This window comes from Mercenaria mercenaria, chromosome 16 (genome assembly GCF_021730395.1).
Source record: "Mercenaria mercenaria strain notata chromosome 16, MADL_Memer_1, whole genome shotgun sequence".
NCBI classification, from domain to species: Eukaryota; Metazoa; Mollusca; class Bivalvia; order Venerida; family Veneridae; genus Mercenaria; species Mercenaria mercenaria.
Window position 1 is genome coordinate 6,094,007 of NC_069376.1, and position 24,277 is coordinate 6,118,283.

At 36.6% G+C, this 24,277-nt stretch overlaps 1 protein-coding gene across 4 annotated transcripts in view; it reads right to left on the bottom strand.

Moving 5' to 3' along the window:
• The window catches only part of LOC123544517 (uncharacterized), a 184,484-nt gene that overhangs the window by 32,075 nt on the left and 128,132 nt on the right, over positions 1-24,277 (bottom strand). For 3 of the 4 annotated variants that reach the window (XM_053526079.1, XM_053526081.1, XM_053526080.1), the window contains 3 exons: positions 18,255-19,067; positions 17,360-17,518; positions 159-1,173 (listed from right to left, as the gene is read on the bottom strand). The exons of the other annotated variant lie outside the window; for it this stretch is intronic. In XM_053526079.1, coding sequence (XP_053382054.1) covers positions 159-1,173; positions 17,360-17,518; positions 18,255-18,827 — 1,747 coding nt within the window. In that variant the 5' untranslated portion in view covers positions 18,828-19,067. The remainder of the gene's footprint in view (positions 1-158; positions 1,174-17,359; positions 17,519-18,254; positions 19,068-24,277) is intronic. 4 annotated transcript variants of the gene reach the window in all.

Genomic DNA, 24,277 nt, shown 5'->3' on the forward strand with positions numbered 1-24,277 from the left:
CTTTATCAATATATATATAAACTTCTATTGTCTAGAGCCAGTAATTGATCTGGCTAAGTAAGATTGAACCGGCTTACTGAAATATCAGATTATGTATATAATGGCATATCCCATGCCTCATGTTTAAGTACTGGAGGTTATAAAGAAATTACACTTACCCTTTTTTAATTTGTTGTATGTATCTTCTTTGCTTTCTGCTTTTGATTTCTCAATCTGCTTTAATGCTTCATCAGTTTCTAAATTAATCTTTGTTACTCCAGCTTTGGCTTCAACTTCTAACTTGTTAACCCCTTCCTCAGCATATTCTTTTAGGTGTTCCATTCGAGTAAGTGCCTCTGTTCTCATTCCTTTCACCCCTTCGTCTCTGGCTCCCGCTATTTGTTTTATAGATTTACCAGCTTCTGATGCAATTGTTTTCACCCGAGTATTGGCTTCCGTTTTCATCGTATTAATTCCAGCAGTGGCCTCTGTTTTCAACCTTTTTACTTCTTGATCAGTCACATCTACTAACTGTCTCTTTACAGTATGTCCTTCTGCAACTATATCTTCTTTTTGTTTTTCTCCTTCTGATGCTATTGTTTTCACCTGAGTATTGGCTTCCGTTTTCATCGTATTAATTTCAGCAGTGGCCTCTGTTTTCAACCTTTTTACTTCTTGATCAGCCACATCTACTAACTGTCTCTTCACAGCATGTCCTTCTGTCGCTATATATTCTTTTTGTTTTTCTCCTTCTGATACAATTGTTTTCACCTGAGTAGTGGCTTCCGCTTCAATCGTGTTAATTCCAGCCGTGATCTCTCTAGTCAACCTTTTTACTTCTTTATCAGTCGCATCTTCTAAATTTCTCTGAACAGTATGTCCTTCTGAAGAAATATATTCTTTTTGTTTTTCTCCTTCAGCTTGTATGTCTTGAATCAATTCCTTTGCTTGCTTTTCTATTTCATCCATTGCAGATTTATATGCTGTATCTAATTGAGACAACGACGCTTTTCCATGTCTGTCAATTGCGCTGACATATGTTTTTGTGAGTTTAATAATTTGTAATGTTTTCCTTTTAGCATTCTTTATGTAATCTTCTTTTGCAGTTCTTATTTCATCTTGAACTGCTTTACCAATATCATCAAGCACTTTCCGGACATCGTCTTTACAAATGACTAAGGTATCATTTTGAAGCTAAAATATATTCAAAAAGATTGTAGCCAGATATCGAAAGATGATGATTTTTATTTAACTTTATTACAATTTTTGATAGATACATTTGCAGATAAATATTTATAACAATACGCTATGTAAAAATATATAGTGGATGATAAAATGTTTGAAAATTTATTTTAAGTATTTGTAACTACATATAAACATAAATAATGCAAAACACTAGGTTGAAGATTTTCTTTAGAAAAGCGTATGTTTCCAATACTACTTCATCTATATAGATGATGAAAAGATATACAATTTCTGTCAACAGCAGAAATACAATTTGCTAGCGACAGACGCTAGTCCTGTCAAATTCAAATAAAGCAAACTCGACGGGATATTAGAAGTTTGACTCTAACAAAAGGACTATATGGCTCTTAATCGCATACTTGAGTTTCAGAGCTGAAAAAGTTTTAAGGGTGTGCAACTCTGAAAGACGACTACAATATGCTTCAAGTGGCAACACAATATATCCGGAAAAGGAATAAAAAAGCGGAGAATGGGGAGGGGTATTACCTAGTAAGGGTACAAAACTTTACAGGCTGATGATAGAACTTAATGGAAAATTAAACATTAACAAAGAGCTGCGTTTAATAAACGCTTGATGTCCCCTGTCGATACAAAGCAACCTAAGTCCAAAACGAGGTCAAGGTCAAACTGAGGCCAGGTGATGTTTGAAGATGAGGAATGGTCACAAGTTACATCTGTATTAGTATAAATTCATTCCTCCAAGCTGTATTGATGCTAGACGAAACTGCCCTATTTGGTTAACCAAGAGATGGCTCATATAAAGCAATCTAAGTCCAAAATGAGGTCAATGTGAAACTGAGGTCAGGTAATATTTGAAGATGAGGAATGGCCACAGGTTACATCTGCATTAGTATCAAGTCATTCTAGTAAGGGGTATTGATGCTAGACGAAACGGTCCCATTTGGTTAACCTCGTACCGAAGGACGGATGGAGAAACGGACAGGACGATCACTATATGCCTCCCGCATCAGTAGATGCCAGGGGCATAAAAATAAATGTTTAGTGAAGAGAATTTTGATTTAAACAATATTGGAAGAGAACCACTAGAGCATGTAATATACTAAATATCTAAGCTCTGGTCCTTAGGGCTTAAAAAATATATTTTTCAAGTTAGTTTTCCCCCTACCCAAGTCTACTCAAACCATGAGCCTCCCGGGTACAGCCTGTTTTAATCCCAGGGGATAATTTTAGAACTCTTTGTTAAGGACTACCACACAATATTACCTTATATCAAAGCTCTAGGTCATGTGGTTTTGTACAAGATTTTCAAGGTTAACGTTACATACAAACGAACGTGTTATTTCCAACGCAGGACGGGACCATATTTGATACTAGCTATATATAGAGAGATAATCTGAAAATCTTGGTAGAGAACCACTGGATAACGCTACGTTGCAAATATCAGCCATTTGACCCGTGATTTTGGACGAAAAGATTTAACGACATTCCTTCCGATTGCCATGGCGACCACAATTCTGCATCGAATAAAAGTCTTTGACCTTGTTATGAAGAAGACCATCCAAGGATCATCCCAGACCTGTGAAGTTTCGCGTTATTTTTTACAGGAAACTGTGCACGGACGGAAACTGTTTACTAGTAACTATTTCGAGTCAATGTGACCTTGACCTCTAACCTACTGATCTCAAGTCGAACTTGACCTACACTTCATGATGATACACCTGTGTACAAAAAATCATGATCCTAGACCCACGCGTTCTAAAGTAATCACCCTGAAACCATTTAAGTGTTCCGAGTCACTGTGACCTTTGACCTACTGACCCCAATGTCGAACTTGACCCGCATTTTATGATGATACACCTGTGTACAAAATGTATGATCCTAAACCAAAGCGTTCTCAAGTTATCATCCGGAAACTTTTTAACTGTTCAGGGTCAATGAGATCTTGACCTTTGACCTAATAATCTTAAAGTCAACCTTGACCTGCATTTCACGATGATACCCCTGTGTACACAAAGTCATGATCATCGACCCAAAATTTCTCAAGTTATCATCCGGAAATCGTTTAACACTATGACATTGACCTTTGACCTACTGACCCCATAGTCAAACTTGACCTGCATTTTCTGATGTGACGAGTTAAACCCGCTACCTTTAAGGAATCAAAGTACAGAAAAACCTGTCAGTTTAATAAATTCACAAGTCGCCTTCCAAAACAAAACAAAAAACAACAAAAAACGCAGTTTGATTTGTTTGTTTGTTTGTTTTGGGTTTAACGCCGTTTTTCAACAGTATTTCAGTCATATAACGGCGGGCAGTTAACCTAACCAGTGTTCCTGGATTCTGTACCAGTACAAACCTGTTCTCCGCAAGTAACTGCCAATTTCCCCACATGAATTATCAGAGGTGGAGGACTAATGATTTCAGACACAATGTCGTTTATCAAATAGTCACGGAGAACATACGCCCCGCCCGAGGATCGAACTCGCGATCCCGCGATCCGTAGACCAACGCTCTTACCTACTGAGCTAAGCGGGCGTGCTAAATGCAGTTTGAAACAAATATTTTAAATAACTCAATTTTACTTTAACATGTGGTTAACATGTGATTAATCTTTCAATGAATAAAATTTAAAGTTATACTAAGATCTTATTCTGTGATTGTTTTTAAAAAAGGACTTGAGGTATTAGAATAAATAAGATTACAAACATGTATATGATTGCATGATTCGACTTAATTGTTATTTTGATCTATTTTTACAATTCATAATTGTGTATACAAATACACATGTGTATGATAAAGTGTGTTTAAGATATCCGGCCCACAAATAAGCAAGTTTTAATATGAAATAAGGCACTGCCTCAATCGGGAATCGATCAGACTTCAACTCATCCCTTTAACATTTAAAACAAGAGCTGTCTCCAAAGGATGACACATGCCCCCGATGGCACTTTGAATGAATAGTTATGGCCGATGTTAGAGTTTAGGACCTTTGACCTACGGACCTGGGTCTTGCGCGCGACACGTCGTCTTACTGTGGTACACATTCATCCCCAATAATTTTAAAATCCCATGCATAAAAGACAAAGATATGGACCGGACACGCCCATCAATGCACTATCATAAAAATATGACCTTTAACGTCTAAGTGGGGACCTTGACCTTTGAGCTACGGACCGGGGTCTTGCGCATGACACGTCGTCTTTCTGGGGAAAACACATTCATGCCAAGTTATTTGAAAATCCATCCATGGATGCCCAAAGAAAATGGACCGGCCCACGAATCACAATCATGAAAACTGACATTTAACGTCTAAGTGTGACCTTGACCTTTGAGCTACGGACCTGTGTCTTGCGCGCGACACGTCGTCTTACTGTGGTACACATTCATGCCAAATAATTTGACAATCCATCCATGGATGACAAAGATATGGACCGGACACGAATGCACTATCATGAAAAATGACCTTTAACGTTTAAGTGTGACATTGACCTTTGAGCTACGGACCTGGGTCTTGCGCGCGACACGTCGTCTTACTGTGGTACACATTCATGCCAAGTTATTTGAAAAACCAAATCCATCGATGACAAAGATATGGACCGGACACGAAAATTGCGGACGGGACTGACAGACCGACAGACGGTTAAAAAACAATATGCCTCCCTTGGGGGCATTAAAAACTGCCTACTACGGTGTTAACAGAAAAATTGGTTGAGAAGCACAATGACAGACTTAAGGTGATCACTCAGCTCACACTGTGCTCAGGGAGCTAAAAATCAAAACAACCTGAAAAGTTACTAGATGCAACTCACTGTTAACAAGACTTAACAGAAAACCCACACACCAAAAAATCTATTTGCAACCACAGCAGGTTAAGAGCTCAATCTAGGGAGACATATTAGCCTCTTGTGCAGCTGATTTTTTTCTATTTGTGTTAAGTGTAATTCTGAAATTACTCGTAAAACAAATCCTAATATTTGCTTTTATATACACATTACAAAGATTTGCATTACACTTTATTTATTGAATAAAATGTTCACATGTTTAAGGTTTATCTGTATACACATTTAAAATGATCACAGATCACAAAATTTTTGTTTTATCCATACAAGAAATAGAGCTGAACTGTGAATAACAACTTTTAATAACAGTACTGGATACTTTTGTCGGGTTTTTTTGAAATAAGTATTGTCAAAATAAAGAAAATGTGACTGCTCTAATCTGAATTCTAAAATGTACAATTTCTCTTACAACAAAACAAATAAACAAGAGGGCCATGATGGCCCTGTATCGCTCACCTGACATATTGGACCTAAAGATCATCAAGATAACATTCTGACCAAGTTACTTAAGATGATCATAAATGTAGCCTCTAAAGAGTTAACAGCTTTTCCTTTGATTTGACTGATGACCTAGTTTTTGACCCCACATGACCCAGATTCAAACTTGAGTTAAAGATCATCAAGATTAACATTCTTTTTAAGTTTCATGAAGATGCAGTCATAAATGTGGCCTCTAGAGTGTAAACAAGCTTTCCTTGTTTTGACCTAGGACCTAGTTTTTAATCCCACCTGACCCAGATTTAACTTGGCCTATAGATCACAAGATTAAAATTTCTGACCAAGTTCTTTAAAAGATATGGTCATAAATGTGGCCACTACGTTTTTAACAAGCTTTTCCTTTGATTTGGCCTGGTGACCTAGTTTTTGACCCTAGATGACCCAATTTCAAACTCCTCCAATATTTTATTGAGAGTAACATTCGACCAAGTTTCATTAAGATTGGGCCAAAATTGTGACCTCTAGAGTGTTAACAAGCTATTCCCTGATTTAACCTGGTGACCTAGTTTTTGACCCCACTTAAGCCAGTTTTAATTTGATCAAAGGATCATTAAGATTAACATTTTGACCAAGTTTCATTAAGATATGGTCATAAATGTGGCTTTTTCCCAGTGTTAACTAGTTTTTCTTTGATTTGACCTAGTGACCTAGTTTTTGACCCTACATAACCCAGATTCAGACTAGACCTTGAAATCATCATGATAAACATTCTGCCCAAGTTTCCATGAAGATATAGTCTTAATTGTGACCTCTACAGTGTTAAGCAGCTTTCCTTTGATTTGACTTTGGTGACCTAGTTTTTGATCCCAATGACCCAATATCAAATGTGTCCAATATTTTATTAAGGTTAACATTCTGACCAAGTTTCATAAAGATTTGTCAAAATTGTGACCTCTAGAGTGCCCAACAGTCAAATTGTTGACGACGGACTGAACGGACATCGGACACGGGGCGATCACAAAAGCTCACCTTGTTGTATGGAAAAGGTTAAATTTTTCCCCTTCATCCTGCCCTTTTGGAACTCTAAATCAATACAGGTAATCTGCTGGTCAAGACCAACCTTGTACAAAATTTTTGTGTTTCTCACCCCAAGCATCCTGAAGTTATTGTCCAAAACTGTTTTAAAAAAACCGTTATTTTGTTGAATTTAACATCACACGACACAAGATAGTCATATGGCGACTTTCCAGTTTTAATGGGGGAGGAAGACCCCAGGTGCCCCTCCGTGCATTATTTTAAAGAACAAGGTCAGTGTGACCTTGACCTGTGACCTACTGACCTCAACATCATTAGGGGTCACCTGCTGGTCATAATCAACCTCCCTAACAATTTTTATGATCCTAGGCTCAAGCATTCTCAAGTTATAATCTGAAAAACATTTCACTGTTTTGCCTTATTGTGACCTGTGACCTACTGACCTCAACATCATTAGTGGTCACCTGCTGGTCATAATCAACCTCCCTAACAATTTTTATGATCCTAGGCTCAAGCATTCTCAAGTTATAATCTGAAAAACATTTCACTGTTTTGCCTTATTGTGACCTTGACCTACTGACCTCAAAGTAAAACTTGACCTGTATTTCATGATGTACACCTGTGTACCAAACTTTAATCACCCTAGGCTCAAGGCCAATTTAAATCACCGGAAAGGGTTCAACTAATTCAAGGTCACTGTGACCTTGCCCTTTGATCTATTGACCTCAAATCAAACAACCTGTATTTTATCATGTTCCCACCTGTGTTGCAAAAGCTAAAGATCCCAGGCCAAAGCGTTTGCAAGTTATCTTGACCTTTTGACCTACGACCCCAAAGTCGTCTTGACCTGTAACTATGTACCAAAAATATTTAAATCGGTCAAGCTTTTCATGAGTTATCATCGGGGAAGCCATGAAAACCTACTAACTGAAAGACAGACAAGCTTACTACCGGGGGGTATAACAGAACATTCTCTTTAAAATCTCATGAAAAATATTATTTTACTGTAACTAAGTTAATTAAAATTTGTAGTAGACATTTTACAAAATAAACCGGAAAACAATTATCTGAAATAAGATTAATGAAACTTTAGTATTTTTTATGAGAACTAGATGCCCATGGGCATATATCGAGCCCCGCCCCCAGCTGTCAAAAGGACTGGGAGTTGTACATGACACTCCTTGTCTCACTGAGGCAAACATTTATGCCAATAAAAGAGATTGTAAAAAGTTACAATATAAATTATTTTACATTTAAAAAAGGAAATAAATTTAAAAAAAAAAAAAAAAAAAAAAAAATTCTAAGTCCACAACAAAAATCCGCATCACCAGAGATAGGTCAAAATACACCTAAAAAATTGGATGTAACATGCATGTTGTACTACAGAAAAGTGGTCTTGAGTTTCCCTATGACCAGTACAAATAAAGTTACAAATGAAGCTATTTATATAACAAAAAAGGGGAAGTAAATCTAGGATCTTATGAAATGACCCTCAGTCCGCATGATGATGAACAATTGTGCCAAGTTACATCAAAATCCCTCTATGCACCAAAAAGAAATGCTCCAGACAAATCATTCTTGTATCTGACTTTTGACCTCTAAGGTGGCCTTAATCTAGACCTAGGGAACTGGTTCTTCCGCATGACACTCCGTCTCAGGGTGGTAAACAATTGTGCCAAGTTACTAAAAATCCCTCCATGCATGAAGAAGAAATACTCCGGACAAAGTTGTCATTCTTGTATCCTTGACCTCTAAGTGTGACCTTGACCTTAGACCTAGGGACCTGGATCTTGCGCATCACACCCCAATCTCATGATGGTGAACCAATTTGTCCCAAGTTACATCAAAACCCCTCCATGCATGAAGAAGAAATGCTCCAGACAAAGTCATTTTTGAATTTGACCTTTGACCTGTAAGTGTGACCTTGGCCTTGAGATAGGAACCTGGGGTTTGTGCATGACACTCCGTCTTACTGAGGTTAACATTCATCCCCAAATATAAACAAGTTTGCTCCATGCATGCCCAAAAGTTAGGGTCTGGAAAAAACAAATCCGGACGGACGCATGCACGCACATACACCGAACAGACATTTGGACAACTATGTCCTTCGCTTCCGCAAGCGGGCTCGACAATAACAAAACCAATGTGATAAACATTATCTCTTAAAGTAACAGGCTTAGTCAATCACTGCTGCTCCCAAAAAAAATTTTAGTTTTCCAAGTAAATCCTGAATTCCTACCTTAAAAGTTTTTTTTTATTCAATTTTCCCTTGTATTTCTGTCTTTTCATATTTTCTGGTGTTTCTTTCTTGCTTTTCAAGTATACTGGATTTGTTGACCTTCCATTTTGTAGCTGCCTGCTCTCAAGAAATAAACCTGTAAAACACAAATCAAACATTGTAAATTGATAAAAAAAGACCCCAACCAACTTTCATAAAAAATCCCATGAAAAATGTACCGCTAGAGTGGTCACAAGCAAAAGTTTACGGACGCACGCACAGTTTGACGGACGCAGCGCGATCACAAAAGCTCACTAAAAAATCAATATCTGAGAACCGCTTCCTCCGGTAATACTAAGCTGTAAACAAAATTAAACCATTTGTTGATGTGATTTTTGGAAAATGTTACCTTGCATTTTGGGATGCTTGGAAAAAAATGCAATATTTTTGGATTGGGAAGTGGCCGAATATGGGCCCTCTGTCATATAAGGATGAAAAGCCCCTGCCGGCTAACAATTTCTGACAAAAAAATCATTTTCAAAGTTTTCTTTTCGGTGAGTTCTATATGGAATAAATTCTTTGGGTAATTTTGAAAGAGGACCACCCCATGATCATTCTGTGAAATTTGGTGAAAATCTGCCCAAGGGTTCTGAAGAAGATTTTTACAAATTGTTGACACATGACGAACATCAACTCATGTTGTCACCCTGTGACATTGATCGAGCTAATCATTGTTTAAATTTGCATACATGTATTATTTTTTATGGTTTTGTCCAGAAATGTTTTTTCATCAAGAAAATGAAATGGGAGTCTTTACTAAGGCCTAAAAAAAATTCTTGTTTCCGGTAACATGCTAAAAAATTAAGGGTAGGTGGGGCCCGGGAAAAAATTTTTCTTTGGATTTTTTAAAATTATTTTTAGGGAGACTTTTGGAAATTATTTTTGTGTCAAAAAATAAATACAAATAGGGGTGTTATGCCTCTAAGCATTAGAAAGTTGATTATAACATCACTGTCCATGTTTAAAGCATAAAAAGTGCAGTTTTGCAACTTTTTGTCAAAAAGTTGAAAAAAAATGTTTTTCAAAGGCCATAAAAACATTTAGGTCTGGCCCAAAAATTTATGTAGGTCAAGATACAGGAAACATTACGCCTAAAAGTTCCTTGGTATTGATTCTGTGCACTGAATAATCGCAAAATCTGTCCACACAAATACTAATTGTATATAGTAATTATCATGCTTTTTGAATGATTGAAACGCTGCCCACAGCTGCAGCTATAATAAAGAAACAGAAAGATAGAAATACCTTATGAGCTGCAAGCAAGTGGTTTCAGTCTGTCAACAAGCACTTTGGAGCAGTAAAAACAATACTCTGTTATAATAGACCAAGATGCTGAAAAATAGTGAAAAAGTGAGCAAATTAAGAAAACATGGACAACCGCAGTTTTGAAATTTCAAAGGTCTAAGGGCAAAAATCGTTTTTTGCAGTTATTCAATTTTCATGCCATAAATGACCCCAATTATATTAAATTGGCCTGGCGGGAGGGAAAATTTTGGAAAAAAAAACTTTTTAATGAAAATAAAACAGGGAGCAAATTTGTACAAAATGTACAATGAAAAAAAGTAAATGCGGTTTAAAAATTTCAGTTTTGAAAAAGAAAAGTCACGTAATGAGTATAGGTTGTTTACAAAAGAGTGACCAGCCAGAACAGCAAAACATTACTTTAACCCAGTGAATTCCATGTACTTTTTGACTTGGTGGCTAATGACCTTCACTTTGCTCGACATCATTAAAAGGCAAAAACAGACTTGTAAAGCAGCTAGAAGAATCTGTTTCCCGCCTTCCTCAGTTAGTATGAACACAGGAGCCGACAAAATGCTACATTGTTTATTGGATGTGACGGTCATGATTCATAATGTATAAAATAAACTTTAAACATATTTGAGTATGTGTGCAGTGTACAAAAATTTAGATTTCCAACTAACCCATTCTGGCAACCAGAAAAGAAAATTTTTCCCAAACCTGACACCCCAAATATTATTTCACCCTGCCTGAACTTAAAGCTGAATTTGAACCATTAAACCCAAAAGGTCTAGCTCATACCCTCCAAAAAACTTCATCATATTGTTTGGGACATGATCGACTGGGGATTCCAGAAGAACAGAATTGAATGCATCGGAACAACAAGTAATGTGACGGCTTCAGTTTGCATTTTGCAGAGCTCAAATTTAACTTTTTTGACCAACGTACTGCAAATTTTAGCAACGTAGCTTTTTTTCTTGTTGCTCTTGCAAATTTAGACTTTCAATTAAAAATGTTAGAATATCCTAAAAAATCATGGGAGAACATCAATATTGTTTGCACGGTTTTCCTTGGCATACAATTTTTGCGTTATAAACTCAAAATGACCCTCAAAGTAATTCGGAACGCATCATTGATGGGGAACTTTAACTACTGGCTGAAACTACGGGAAGGCAAATTTCGTACTTTAAAATTAAAAATACCGATTCAACTGTATACATGTTTAAAATTTGTAAGATAGCCTGCGTTCTAGATTTAATTATAAGATAGACCTCTACATTTCTTTTAATAATATCAGTAATCCCCTTCAAAAAAATTGGCTAACCCAAAAAAGATGTAGACTGGCTACCGTCCCAGTTTTTTCTTATCTACATATTTAAAATCAGTTTTCTTCATTAAGAGGAAAGTAACTCCCGAAGTTTTTTTCTACATTAAGGTTTTTCTGCCCCTGGCTCCGAACATAGGTTCAGCCATCAGATAAAATTGGTGCTTTTTAGAGGCGTAAAAATTTTCTTATAAAATGTTTCCAGTATTTATATAAAAATAACCATGCAGCCAGGGAGCCGGCTAAAAAAGATGTTGTGTTTTTTTGTTATCCTCAAATGAAAGCGAAAACTACATACATTAACCCAAAACCGCAACAATTTTGACTATTTTTGTATTTGCAAAATAAATTGTGTGAAATTTTTATCTTAACTCCATTCCATGAAACTGACTTGCATTTAGCGAGTCCAAAATTTGAGCCCATTTGTGAAAGTAATTACATCTTCTGCATGATTATGGTTCTGACTAACTCTTTAAAATCTTGCATTTATGGAACAGTTTGAATTCAATTTCCCTTTATAATTCTGACCAAATAATCGAGCATGCTTCAGAGCTCCAGATAAGGGGCTGTTTTTTTTTGTAAAATTTCGAATTTGTTAGGGATCAGAATGACTTAATCTTAAAATGTGGCCATATCAATACGGATTTATTTAAAATGTGTTGTATCAGTACGACTGAAAACAGTAAATTTCATATTCCAAAGAAAGATCAAGCGAATTGCATTCCCGCACCAAGTTGCGCTTTTCAACGCTATACCGACTGTTGACAATTTTTCACGGTGTCAAATGAGGTGGTATATTACGAAACAAACGCCAATAGCATAATGAAAAAAAGATTAATGTAATGCATTAACACTTAATTTTCTTGGGCTTCAAAAATTATGCGTCATAAAAATCTGAAAAGGGGAAATAATTCTACCAAAACTGAGGGCAACCAAGTTCTTTTATTTTAATTTGGTCATATGAACCAAGTTTGAAATAAATATCTTTACTATTTTTAAAAAAATGTTAGTTTTATGTCGAAAGCCAGATCGGGCAATGTTACCAGCCTGTTTAAAATCATATTTTTTTCTATAAGCCAATCCGATTTCCCCCATATTTTGGCTGAGCACAGCTTATTGGCAGAATCATAAGCTCAACTTGCAGCACGGTGTCAAATGAGTGTGGAAAATACGAAACAAACGCAAATAGCATAATGTAAAATTGTAATGCAATACACAATTTTTTTGGACTTCAAAAATTATGCGTCAAAAAATCTGAAAAGGGAAATAATTCTACCAAAACGAAGGCAACCAAGTTATTTTTATTTAATTTGTGTCATAATGAACCAAGTTGAAAGAAATATCTTTACTATTTTTCAAAAAATGTTAGTTTTTATGTCGAAAGCCCGATCGAGCAAAGTTACCCGCCTGTTTAAAATCTCAATTTTTTCTATAAGCCGATCCGATTCCCTTTATTTAGGCTGAGCACAGCTTATCGGCAGAATCATAAGCTCAACTTCACGGTGTCAAATGAGTGTGGAAAATACAAAAAAAACGCAAATAGCATAATGTAATGCATTAACACATAAATTTTTGGAATTCAAAAAATAATGCGTCATAAAAAACTAAAAGGGGAAATAATTCTACCAAAACTGAAGGCAACCAAGTTATTTTTATTTTAATTTGTGTCAATGAAAACCCAAATTTGAAAGAAATATCGTTACTATTTTCAAAAAATGTTATTTTTATGCCGAAAGCCCGACGGGCAATGTTACCAAACCTGTTTAAAAAACTATATTTTTTTCTATAAGCCGGCCCGATTCCCTATATTCTAAGGCTGAGCAAAAGGAATTTCTATGCTTTTTATGGGTGGGGGTTTTTTTTACATTATTATTATACAATGGAAAGTTAGTTAAGATTCTACTCACGTTTTTTAAAAAAAGTCAACAGGTCCAACCCTGCACATGCTGTACTGGAGTGCCGTCCATATTCTATATAAAAGTAAAATAAATTCCATTTATCAGTCATGCCTGCACGTAAAACACGGATTTCTTAATTTTAAAAATTCAATACTGTTTGCTTAGTGAGTAACAGAGACGTTCAAAGAAACTAAAGTAACGGAAAGGAATTAAAATACGATCTGAAAAGCGACACAAAGGTGAATCGATTTATTCTCTCATTCCCCGAGCTGAAGAACTCGTTGGAGAATGTTTTTGTTTTCTCAAATTTTCAAAATGTCGGCGCCAGTTAACAGTACTGTATCCACTCTCACTCTAAATATAAAAATATTCAAAATATCGCCGTTTAAAAATGCTACTCTGTATTGAATAAAGCATGTTTGTATCACAAATTATACAGTGTAGTCACGTTAAACCCGGCTGATTAGCTTCTAACACAACAAAATTAAAAAGCTTACTTTGAATATTTTTTTGGGTCGCAGACATCTTATTGTGGGATATTGCGTTTCGCCTCCCGATCTGACGGACCATTTTAACATTAACGAAACCGTGATATCCCGAAATTTCATCGGGTCGTCGCACGCCCATGGTCTAAACCGGAACCCATATTTTTTTATTTGGGTAGTATGTGTTTTTTTGGATACCCCGTATGTTACCGGTGTGGGCTTATATCAATGCTATTAAAATATATCAATTATTGATGTATGTTAAGCTCATATAAACTTGATATCATTTGAAAGTGTACTGTGTACTGAAAATAAGTATAAAGTACATGACAAAATATGTTTTTGAACTCATACTTGTATTGTTTTACTTTATAGTTTTCAATGATACATCAACAGAAATCTAGTAATTACAGTGTACCATTTACCATTTTGCAGTAAAAAAAGCCTGTAGCGATTCGTGCATATTACTACGGTCTGGTAATTACAGTGTACCATTTACCATTTTGCAGTAAAAAAAAGCCTGTAGTGATTCGTGCATATTACTACGGTCTGGTAATTACAGTGTACCATTTTACCATTTTGCAGTAAAAAGCCTGTATTGATTCGTGCATATTACTATGGTCTGGTATTACAGTGTACCATTTTAAACCCTTTTGCAGTAAAAAAAAGCCTGCAGTGATTCGTGCATATTACTAAGGTTTTGGTAATTTCAGTTTTACCATTTACCATTTTGCAGTAAAAAAAGCCTGTAGTGATTCGTGCATATTACTATGGTCTGGTAATTACAGTGTACCATTTACCATTTTGCAGTAAAAAAAGCCTGCAGTGATTCGTGCATATTACTATGGTCTGGTAATTACAGTGTACCATTTACCATTTTGCAGTAAAAAAAGCCTGCAGTGATTCGTGCATATTACTATGGTCTGGTAATTACAGTGTAGCATTTACCATTTTGCAGTAAAAAAAAAAAGCCTGCAGTGATTCGTGCATATTACTATGATCATCTTATTTACTAATTCTTGTTTAGCAGGCACAACTCTTTCAAAACGAAAAAGTCATAGGATCGTCGGGCGTTGAAATGTTACCTATTTGTGGATCGGATACCTTAAAATTTCAAAAGTATTAATCACTGTACGTAATTTCTAAAGTATGGCAGAATGTGTTGCGTTACAAGAGTTATCATATAACATGTATGCATGCTTGGTACACAATCATGTTGCATATAAGAGGTATATATACATAGTCAATACAGTTACTGATCTAGCATCGTCTTTAATAATCAATGCACCAGAAAAAAAATCTAAAGATAAGCAAAAGTACTCTCAGCTGGTATAATGTTTACGCTGTTCTCATCATATCTATACGGCTTCCAGAAGATCAAACAATTAGCTCTTGAAGAGTAACAAGCAAATTCGATGAATTGGTATCTCCCGCCGAAAGGGTTTGTGGTGAGGAATGGCAAAAAGATATATCCGGCAAAAAGTTAAGGATGTTAATAACAAGCAAATAATTTCATTAGTCAAAATCAATTTAACAGAAAACAAATGTTTAATTAAAGAGTACACAATAAATGTATGATACTCTGATCCGGACTAAAGAATTTATTTTGAATGGGATATGCTTACTGTAATAAGCTTAGCTTTTAAAATTAAATTCAGTTAATTGAAATGTGAGCTTGAAGTTTAACTGGAATGAAATATTGTCTTTGAGTGGTTTGGCACCAGGTGTTGCTGTTTTACATGTACATTTGAACTTAAAAGATCAGATGTCCTTAAGAGAACACAGATAAGATATCTTGAACATGGCTGAGGGCAAGGTTTGTGCAGTCACAACTTAACATGTTTAAGGTTTGAACATTTAAAAAAAAAAAAAAAAAGGATGGAAATATATATATCTATATATAGATATATGTATATATTTATTTCTTTAGGGGGTGGGGGTGCAGGGGAACGGGAGAGGTGGGGGGGGCAGAGGATGTATGATCAGTGGTGGGCATGACTGGGTGGAGAAGTGAGGTGGGGGAATAGTACAACTTGGAAGGTTTGAAAAAAATCTAAAATAAATGAAAAAAAAAACAAAAATTGGGAGGGGGGGGGTGGGGTTAGGAGGGGGAGGGGGTGTGACCAAGGCAAGTGGGTGACCAGGTGTGGGTGCGCAACTTCACATGTTTATAATAAATGTTCACAGAAAAGAATGAAAGAAATTTAATGAAATTCTGCCAAATGGTAAGTTTGTTATGTACAAATATGTGGATTTTTAGACAATTAAGGGCAATAACTCTGAAGTTACAAAAAGAAATCCGTACAAAATTGTCTGTGCACAACCACATTATAGTGCTCTAAATTCTGTTAAAGTTTCATAGTTCTAGGTCAAATATATCAAAAGTTATGATGCAGAAATTGGCATATCTATAGATCTATAGTACCCTATATAGTTAACTCTAGAAACTTCTAAGGGCCATAACCCTGGTGTTACTTGGGCAATCTGTCTGAAACTTGATGGGCCCCATAACCTCATAGTGGTGAACATGTATATGAAGTTTGTTTTAAAAAAATCTAAAATAAGGAATGATTTTTTTTTTTTTTTGGGGGGGGGGGTGTCGGGGGATGGGGGGGAGGTGTGTGATCAAGGTAAGGGGGCGACCAGGTGTGGGTACACAACTTCACATGTTTACAATAAATGTTCATGGAAAAGAATGAAAGAAATTTTATGAAATTCTACAAAATGGTTTGTTATGTACAAATATGTGGATTTTTATACAATTAAAGGGCAATAACTCTTAATTTACAAATAAATCCAAATGAAATTGTGTGTACACAACCACATTATGGTGATCTAAATTCTGTTTAAGTTTCATAGTTCTAGGTCAAATATATCAAAAGTTATGATGCAGAAATTGCCATATTTATAGTACCCTATATAGTTAACACTAGAAACTTCTAAGGGCCATAACTCTAGTGTTACTTGGGTAATCTGACTGAAACTTGACGGGCCGCAAGAACTCATTGTGGTGAACAGGTATATGAAGTTTTAAATAAATATTCCCAACCATTTCCTAGATATGGCTCCGGACGGACGGACGGACGGAAAGACGGAAGGACGGACGGACGGACGGAAAGACGGACGGAAGGACGGACGGACGGACGGACAACGCCAAAACTATATCCCTCCGACTTTCGTCGGGGGATAATAAGAACATTTTCTGTTTTTTTTTGTTTTGGGTTTATCTCCGTTGTTCAACAGTATTTCAGCCATGTAACGGCGGGAACTTAACCAAACCAGTGTTTCTGGATTCTGTACCAGTAACTGCCAACTTCTCCACATGAATAAGAGGCGGAGGACAAATGATTTGGGACACAATGTCGTTTATCAAATAGTCACGGAGAACATTCGCCCCACCCGAAGATCGAACTCCAGATCCAACTATCCGTAGACAAAAGCTCTACCTGCTGAGCTAAGCGGGCGGGCCCTTTTTTGTGACGGAAAGAAAATCAGGCATGTGTACCAGCTACATAACATCTTATCCCATACGAAGATGCAATAATGATTGTGTTCTTTTGTTTCTATACAACTACTAGTGAAACTTATAGTTTTGAAAGGTTCTTCGGAATCCAAACAATTACAATAACACCAACCTGTAATAATTTCGTTTTAGCATTATGTGCATCGGTATTAGCAGACAGATATGCAGGATCTGACAGCAAATTCTGTAAGACACTAAAACAGTGTTGCAGATCTGTATCTTCCATCTCTAACTGTGGGCAATGTCGAACTGCTTTGCCTACCTCTCTACCCTGTAAACAAATGTACAAAATAATTGTTTCAGAAACAAAATACAACATTTATAAAAATAATTCAACTCGCAAGTATTTATTTAAAGGATGCATTTTTTTCCATATGTTTCTGTCGTGTTTTTGTTGTTTTTATGAAGACTGCAGCAAAATGTTTTTTTCTTAAAAAATCGATAATACGATAAGTGACAAGCCTATTGCAAATAATCGTTAACGCTCGGTTTTCCATTCCATATTTCAAGGAAATTAATGTAAATCCTTAAAATATCTTTATAGTTTCTTTTGGGAATTAAGACAGAGTACGAAATGGTAGTGGATATGTTGCGTATTTGAAAATCAAACGATCTTGATCGTTTCACCTTAAGTGTGAACCTTGAGCTTTGAGTTTGTGGTCTTGGTCGTAATAAAGAACATACATTTATAGTCCTTTTATGGCGTTTTATGTAGCACGTAATTTAATTATCGATCTATGCATGGACAAATAATTGACTGGATTAAAAAAGACGAAGAAATATTTGATCTTGACACCTTCGCGCCAAGGCCATGGATTTAGGAACACATCATTTTGTTATGAGGAGCATTTATGCTTGATTGATGGCAGTGTTACCGACCCGGTTAATACAAGAATGAGCGTAGGAATTACTGACTAACGGATGGATAATGCGCGCACAAATGACTTCTGAATACAGGAACAAAAATAGTTCTGAAATTTAGTCTTATCAAACTCATGATGAGTTACCTGTTCAAAGATATTGTTCTTGTTGGAAAGGTCGTCGTAAATTTTCGACTGAAATGCTCCATAGTTCAGGATAACACTGATGGTCCCATTGAAGTCCGTCTCTTCAGATTTCGTCGCATCCTTGTATCCGTCTGGTGGCATAAAACATTTAGCAACCTCCCATGGGTTGCTACACCATTGGGTAGCATCAGTGTTTTTATAGGACGGACCATAATATCGATGTGCATGCTTGATCTCGTTTTTAAAATTATGACATATCTTGTTAGGGCAGCCAGACGGGAGATATTGCGTAGCGGAATTTCTATGGAAGTTACATATTCCACGTCTTGCATTACAAATCCTATTCGTGGGGCAAACAACAACATTTTCTGTGCAACAACTAGAACAGGTGGTACCAGCAGGTAGTCCATTTTTGTTGCAAATGTCGCTCAAACATTTCTGTTGAAACTGTTTTATTTCATCATAAACAAAAGGCTCAATACCTTCTTTGGTAAATAACACACCTAATCCAGCCTTAATCCAATTCTTGAATTTGGCTCCTGATAGTTTAGGATCATACAATGGAGTGGCCATGATTTTTACAGAAAATTATACAACCATCGTAATCCAAAACGTTAAGTCCACGTGCGGTTGCACATGTCACATCAGTTTACTTCATTTATTCCTGTTTTACACATCTTTAAACTTGGCAATTTTAATTCAGTTTAAGTTTAAATTGCGCGAGGGGTCATCTTACTCTGTCATTATCTTTAGGTACGACAGCCAGAAATACATTTCTCTTTTTAAATGCAATACTTCTTTGTGTTCAGCAGGCTGAAAAAGATCAACAAAAATGTTACATTTATACCAGAAATATTGTGTCGTAAATTCAGGATGTTTTAATCTAAACTGTTCCGATATGTAATCAGGCAATCTAAAATAACTTATGAGACGGGCAGGGTTATAGGTCATTAGATTTGTATCGAGAAATATGACTAAGCTCTGCAGCGGAAATATTGCTCGACTTAATCTTTTTATTACATACCCATACAGGATACAATGATAATTATATGTAAAATGATATATAATCTTAATAATATTTAAATTAAATAATTATATTCTTTTACTGGAGTAAAATTGAACATGTCAATGTTAAGGATTTACATGTATTCAAGTGAATAAAGGGTTTCCGCTACCCTCAGGTATGACTACAACACTAAGTATTTACGATGCCCTCAGAAAATAACTTGTGATACCTGAGGATAACGGTAATAATGCAACACATATTCAAGTGTATAAGGGGTTTCCGCTTCCCTCAGGTATTACAACAAAAAATGATGAAGCCCACAGATAATAACGCAGCCACAATTCAAGTGTATAAGGGGTTTCCGCTTCCCTCCGGTATTACAACAAAATATGTTGAAGTCCTCAGATAATAACGCAGCAACAATTCAAGTGTATAAGAGGTTTCCGCTACTCTCAGGTATTACAACAAACAAGAGGGCTATGATGGCCCTGTGTCGCTCACCAGAGTACTATTGCTCAAAATGATATGATCATTATAAACCAATCTCATTAGAAGCTGTTAAGGTGTATTCATTTAGATAAATAATAAAGGAGGTAATCTGTCATAAATTCAGTCAATATGTATCTTCACTGATTGTCCAAGTCCATCTGTTGACATAAATGAAATTTTAGATCAGTATCTTCATTAGTTAACTTACTGAGATATACCCATTCTAATTTGAAATAAAGGGAGGTAATTTGACATAAAATCAGTCCATAGTTATCTACTCTGATTGTCTCAGTCCAACTAATGGCAATAATGAAATTTCAAATAAGTCCTATAAGTACTTACTGATATAAATCCATTTTGATTACAATCAGGGGAGGTAATAAGATATAAAATAACTCTGGAACCTACGATTGGATCTGACAGGTTCGTCATGGAATCCAAGATTTATTGTTGTTGAAGATATTTTGGAAGTTTGTATCAAATCAAACCATAAATGAAGTCTCTTTATGGCTGCAAAGCCAAAAATAGCCAATTTTAGACATTTAAGGGGCTATTACTCTGGAATCCATGATGGAATCTGGTCACTCAAAGAAAGGAACAAAGATCTTGTGGTGATACAAGTTGTGTGCAAGTTTGGTTAAAATCAAATCATAAACAAGAGCTCGTCGAACACGAAATGCCCCCCTTGATGCATTCAGTAATTGCACAAGGAACAGAAATTATATGTTCACTGTAAACAAAAGTTCTACCATTCTGGTTTAATCTGACCTTGACCACTAACCTATTAACCTAACAAGAGATTACAGAGTGATCTTGGCGCCATCCACTGAGCCATTTTTGAATGTTCCAAATTTCAAGACTAGTTCAAGGTCAAAATCAAGGTCAAATTTCATTTCGGTACAAAACACTGTGTATGTGGTCCAAATTTGAAAGCTGTAGTTTAAGAAATGTGAAAGTAGGTCACTAGGTTAATCTCAAGATCAAAGTTCATTTCGGTACACAAAACTATGCATGTGGTTCAAATTTGAAGGTTGTAGCTTGAGAAATGTGAAAGTAGGTCACTAGGCCAAAATCAATGTCAAATTTTATTTCGGAACACAAAATTATGCAAGTGGTCCAAATTTGAAGCCTGTACCTTCAGAAATGTGAAATTAGGTCACTAGGTCAATCTCAAGGTCAAAGTTCATTTCAGTACACAAAACTATGCTTGTGATTCAAATTTGAATGCTGTAGCTTGAGAAATGTGAAAGTAGGTCACTAGGTCAAAATCAAGGTCAAATTTTATTTTGGAACAAAAAAACTATGCATGTGGTCCAAATTTTAGGCATGTACCTTTAAAAATGTGAAAGTAGGTCACTAGGTCAATAAGAAGGCCAAAGTTTTTTTTCGGTACACAAACCTATGCATGTGGTCCAAATTTGAAGGCTGTAGCTACAGAAATGTGAAAGTAGGTCACTAAGTCAAGATCAAGGTCAACTCATGTCAAGGTTCATCTTGCCCCTCAAAAGTATACATGTGGTCCAAATTTGAATGATGTAAGTTATGGACATGAAGATTCTAAGTTTTTCCCTATATAAGTCTATATGAACCATGTGACCCCTGGGGCGGGGCCATATTTGACCCTAGAGGGATAATTTGAACAAACTTGGTAGAGAACCACTAGATGATGCTACATTACAAAATATCAAAGCCATAGTCTTTGTGGTTTGGACAAGAAGATTTTCAAAGTTTTTCCCTATATAAGTCTATGTAAACCATGTGACCCCCAGGGCGGAGCCATATTTGACCCTAGGGGAATAATTTGAACAATCTTAGTAGAGGACCACTAGATGATGTCATATACAAAATATCAAAGCCCTAGGCCCTGTGGTTTTGGACAAGAGGTTTTTCAAAGTTTTTTCATATATAAGTCTATATAAATCATGTGACCCCCGGGGTGGGGCCATATTTGACCCCAGGGAAATAATCTGAACAATCTTGGTAGAGGACCTCTAGATTGTGCTACATACCAAATATCAAAGCCCTAGGCCCTATGGTTTTGGGCAAGAAGATCAGAAACCGTTTAACTGTTACTGGCCAATATGACCTTGACCTTTGATCTAATGACCTCAAAATCAATAGGGGTCATCTGCTGGTCATGGCCAACCTAACTATCAATTTTCCTGACACTAGGCCTAAGCGTTCTTGAGTTATTGCCCGGAAACAATTTTACTGTTCCTGGCCACTGTGACCTTGACCTTTGACATACTGACCTCAAAATCAATAGGGTTCATCTGCTGGTCATGGCCAATCTCCCTGTCAACTTTTAAGACCCTAGGCCTAAGCATTCTTGAGTTATCATCCGGAAACCGTTTAACTGTTCAGGGTCACTGTGACCTTGACCTTTAACATACTGACCTCAAAATCAATAGGGGTCATCTGCTGGTCATGACCAACCTCCCTATTAATTTTCGTGATCCTAGGCCCAAGAGTTCTTGAGTTATCATCCGGAAACCGTTTTACTATTCAGGGTCACTGTGACCTTGACCTTTGACATACAGACCTCAAAATCAATAGGGGTCATCTGCTGGTGATGACCAACCTCCTTATCAACTTTCATGATCCTAGGCCCAAGAGTTCTTGAGTTATCATCCGGAAACCGATTGGTCTACATTCCGACCGACCGACAGACCGACCGACCGACCTACCGACCGACATCTGCAAAACAATATACCCCTCCTTCTCCGAAGGGGGGCATTATAAAGCTGCTATTATGCAAACAAGGTCAAAATAGCTAATTTTGGCCCTTTCAGGGGTCATAACTCTGTAACCCATAATGGGATCTGGCCAGTTCAAGAAAGGAATCAGGATCTTATGGTGAAACAAGTTTTGTGCAAGTTTGGTTAATAAATTCAAATCATAAGTGAAGCTGCTATTGTGCAGACAAGGTCAAAATAGCTAATCCTGGCCCTTACAGGGGCCATAACTCTGGAACCCATAATAAAATCTGGCCAGTTCACGAAAGGATCCAAGATCTTATGGTGATACAAGTTGTGTTCATGTTTGGTTAATATAAAATCATAAATGAAGCTGCTATTGTGCAGACAAGGTCAAAATAGCTTATTTTGGCCCTTTCAGGGGCCATAACTCTGGAACCAATAACGGGATCTGGCCAGTGCAGGAAAGGAGCCAAGATCTTATGGTGACACAAGTTTTGCGCAAGTTTGATCAAATTCAAGTCATAAATGAAGCTGCTATTGCGCAGACAATGTCAAAATAGCTAATTCTGGCCCTTTCGGGGGCCATAACTCTGGAACCCATAATGGGATCTGGCCAGTTCAAAAAAGAAATCGAGATCTTATGGTGATACAAGTTGTGTGCAAGTTTGGTAAAAATAAAATCATAAATGAAACCACTATCGTGCAGACAAGAAATTGTTGATGCACGCACGCACGCAAAGACGACGGACGAAGGGTGATCACAAAAGCTCACCTTGTCAATATGATGAAGCCCCCAGATAATAACGCAGCAACAATTCAAGTGTATAAGGGGTTTTCGCTACCCTCAGGTATTACAACAAAAAATGGTGAAGCCCCCAGATAATAACGCAGCAACAATCCAAATGTATAAGGGGCTTCCGCTACCCTCAGGTATTACAACAAAAAATGGTGAAGCCCCCAGATAATAACGCAGCAACAATCCAAATGTATAAGGGGCTTCCGCTACCCTCAGGTATTACAACAAAAAATGATTAAACCCTCAGATAATTACGCAGCAACAATTCAAGTGTATAAGGGGTTTCCGCAACCCTAAGGTTTTACAACAAAAAATGACGAAACCCTCAGTCAATAACCCAGCAATAATTCAAGTGTATAAGGGGTTTCCGCTACCCTCAGGTATTACAACAAAAATTGATGAAGCCCTCAGATAATTACGCAGCAATAATTCAAGTGAATAACGGGTTTCCGCTACCCGCAGGTATTACAACAAAAAATGATGAAACCCTCAGATAATAACGCAGCAATAATTCAAGTGAATAACGGGTTTCCGCTACCCGCAGGTATTACAACAAAAAATGATGAAACCTTCAGATAATAACGCAGCAGCAATTCAAGTATGTCAGGGCAGGGTTTTTTTCGGCCGTTTTTATAGCCGTTATTCGGCCATAACCCTTATGCCAAAAAGTATGTATTTTTCCAAAAATTAACGCAAAAATTCCCAATCTACATTCTGAAAAAAATTCATCAAAATTGCACAAAAAATTACCAAGTTTAGGACAATTTCGTAATTGAAGGAAGTATGTTAAAGATGTTCTACAATGAGAAACAAGTGTATGAGAAAGTGCTTACACACATCCTTACTATATCCTATAGGATTAAATATTTCCCAATTTGGAACATTTACGAGACAAAGTTCCCAATTCTGGGGGTATAGGCTATGTTCCCAAATTAACTAGAAAAAACCCTGCAAGGGTTTCCGCTACCTTCAGGTATTACAACATAAATTGATGAAGCCCTCAGTTAATAACGCAGCAACAATTATAGTGCTA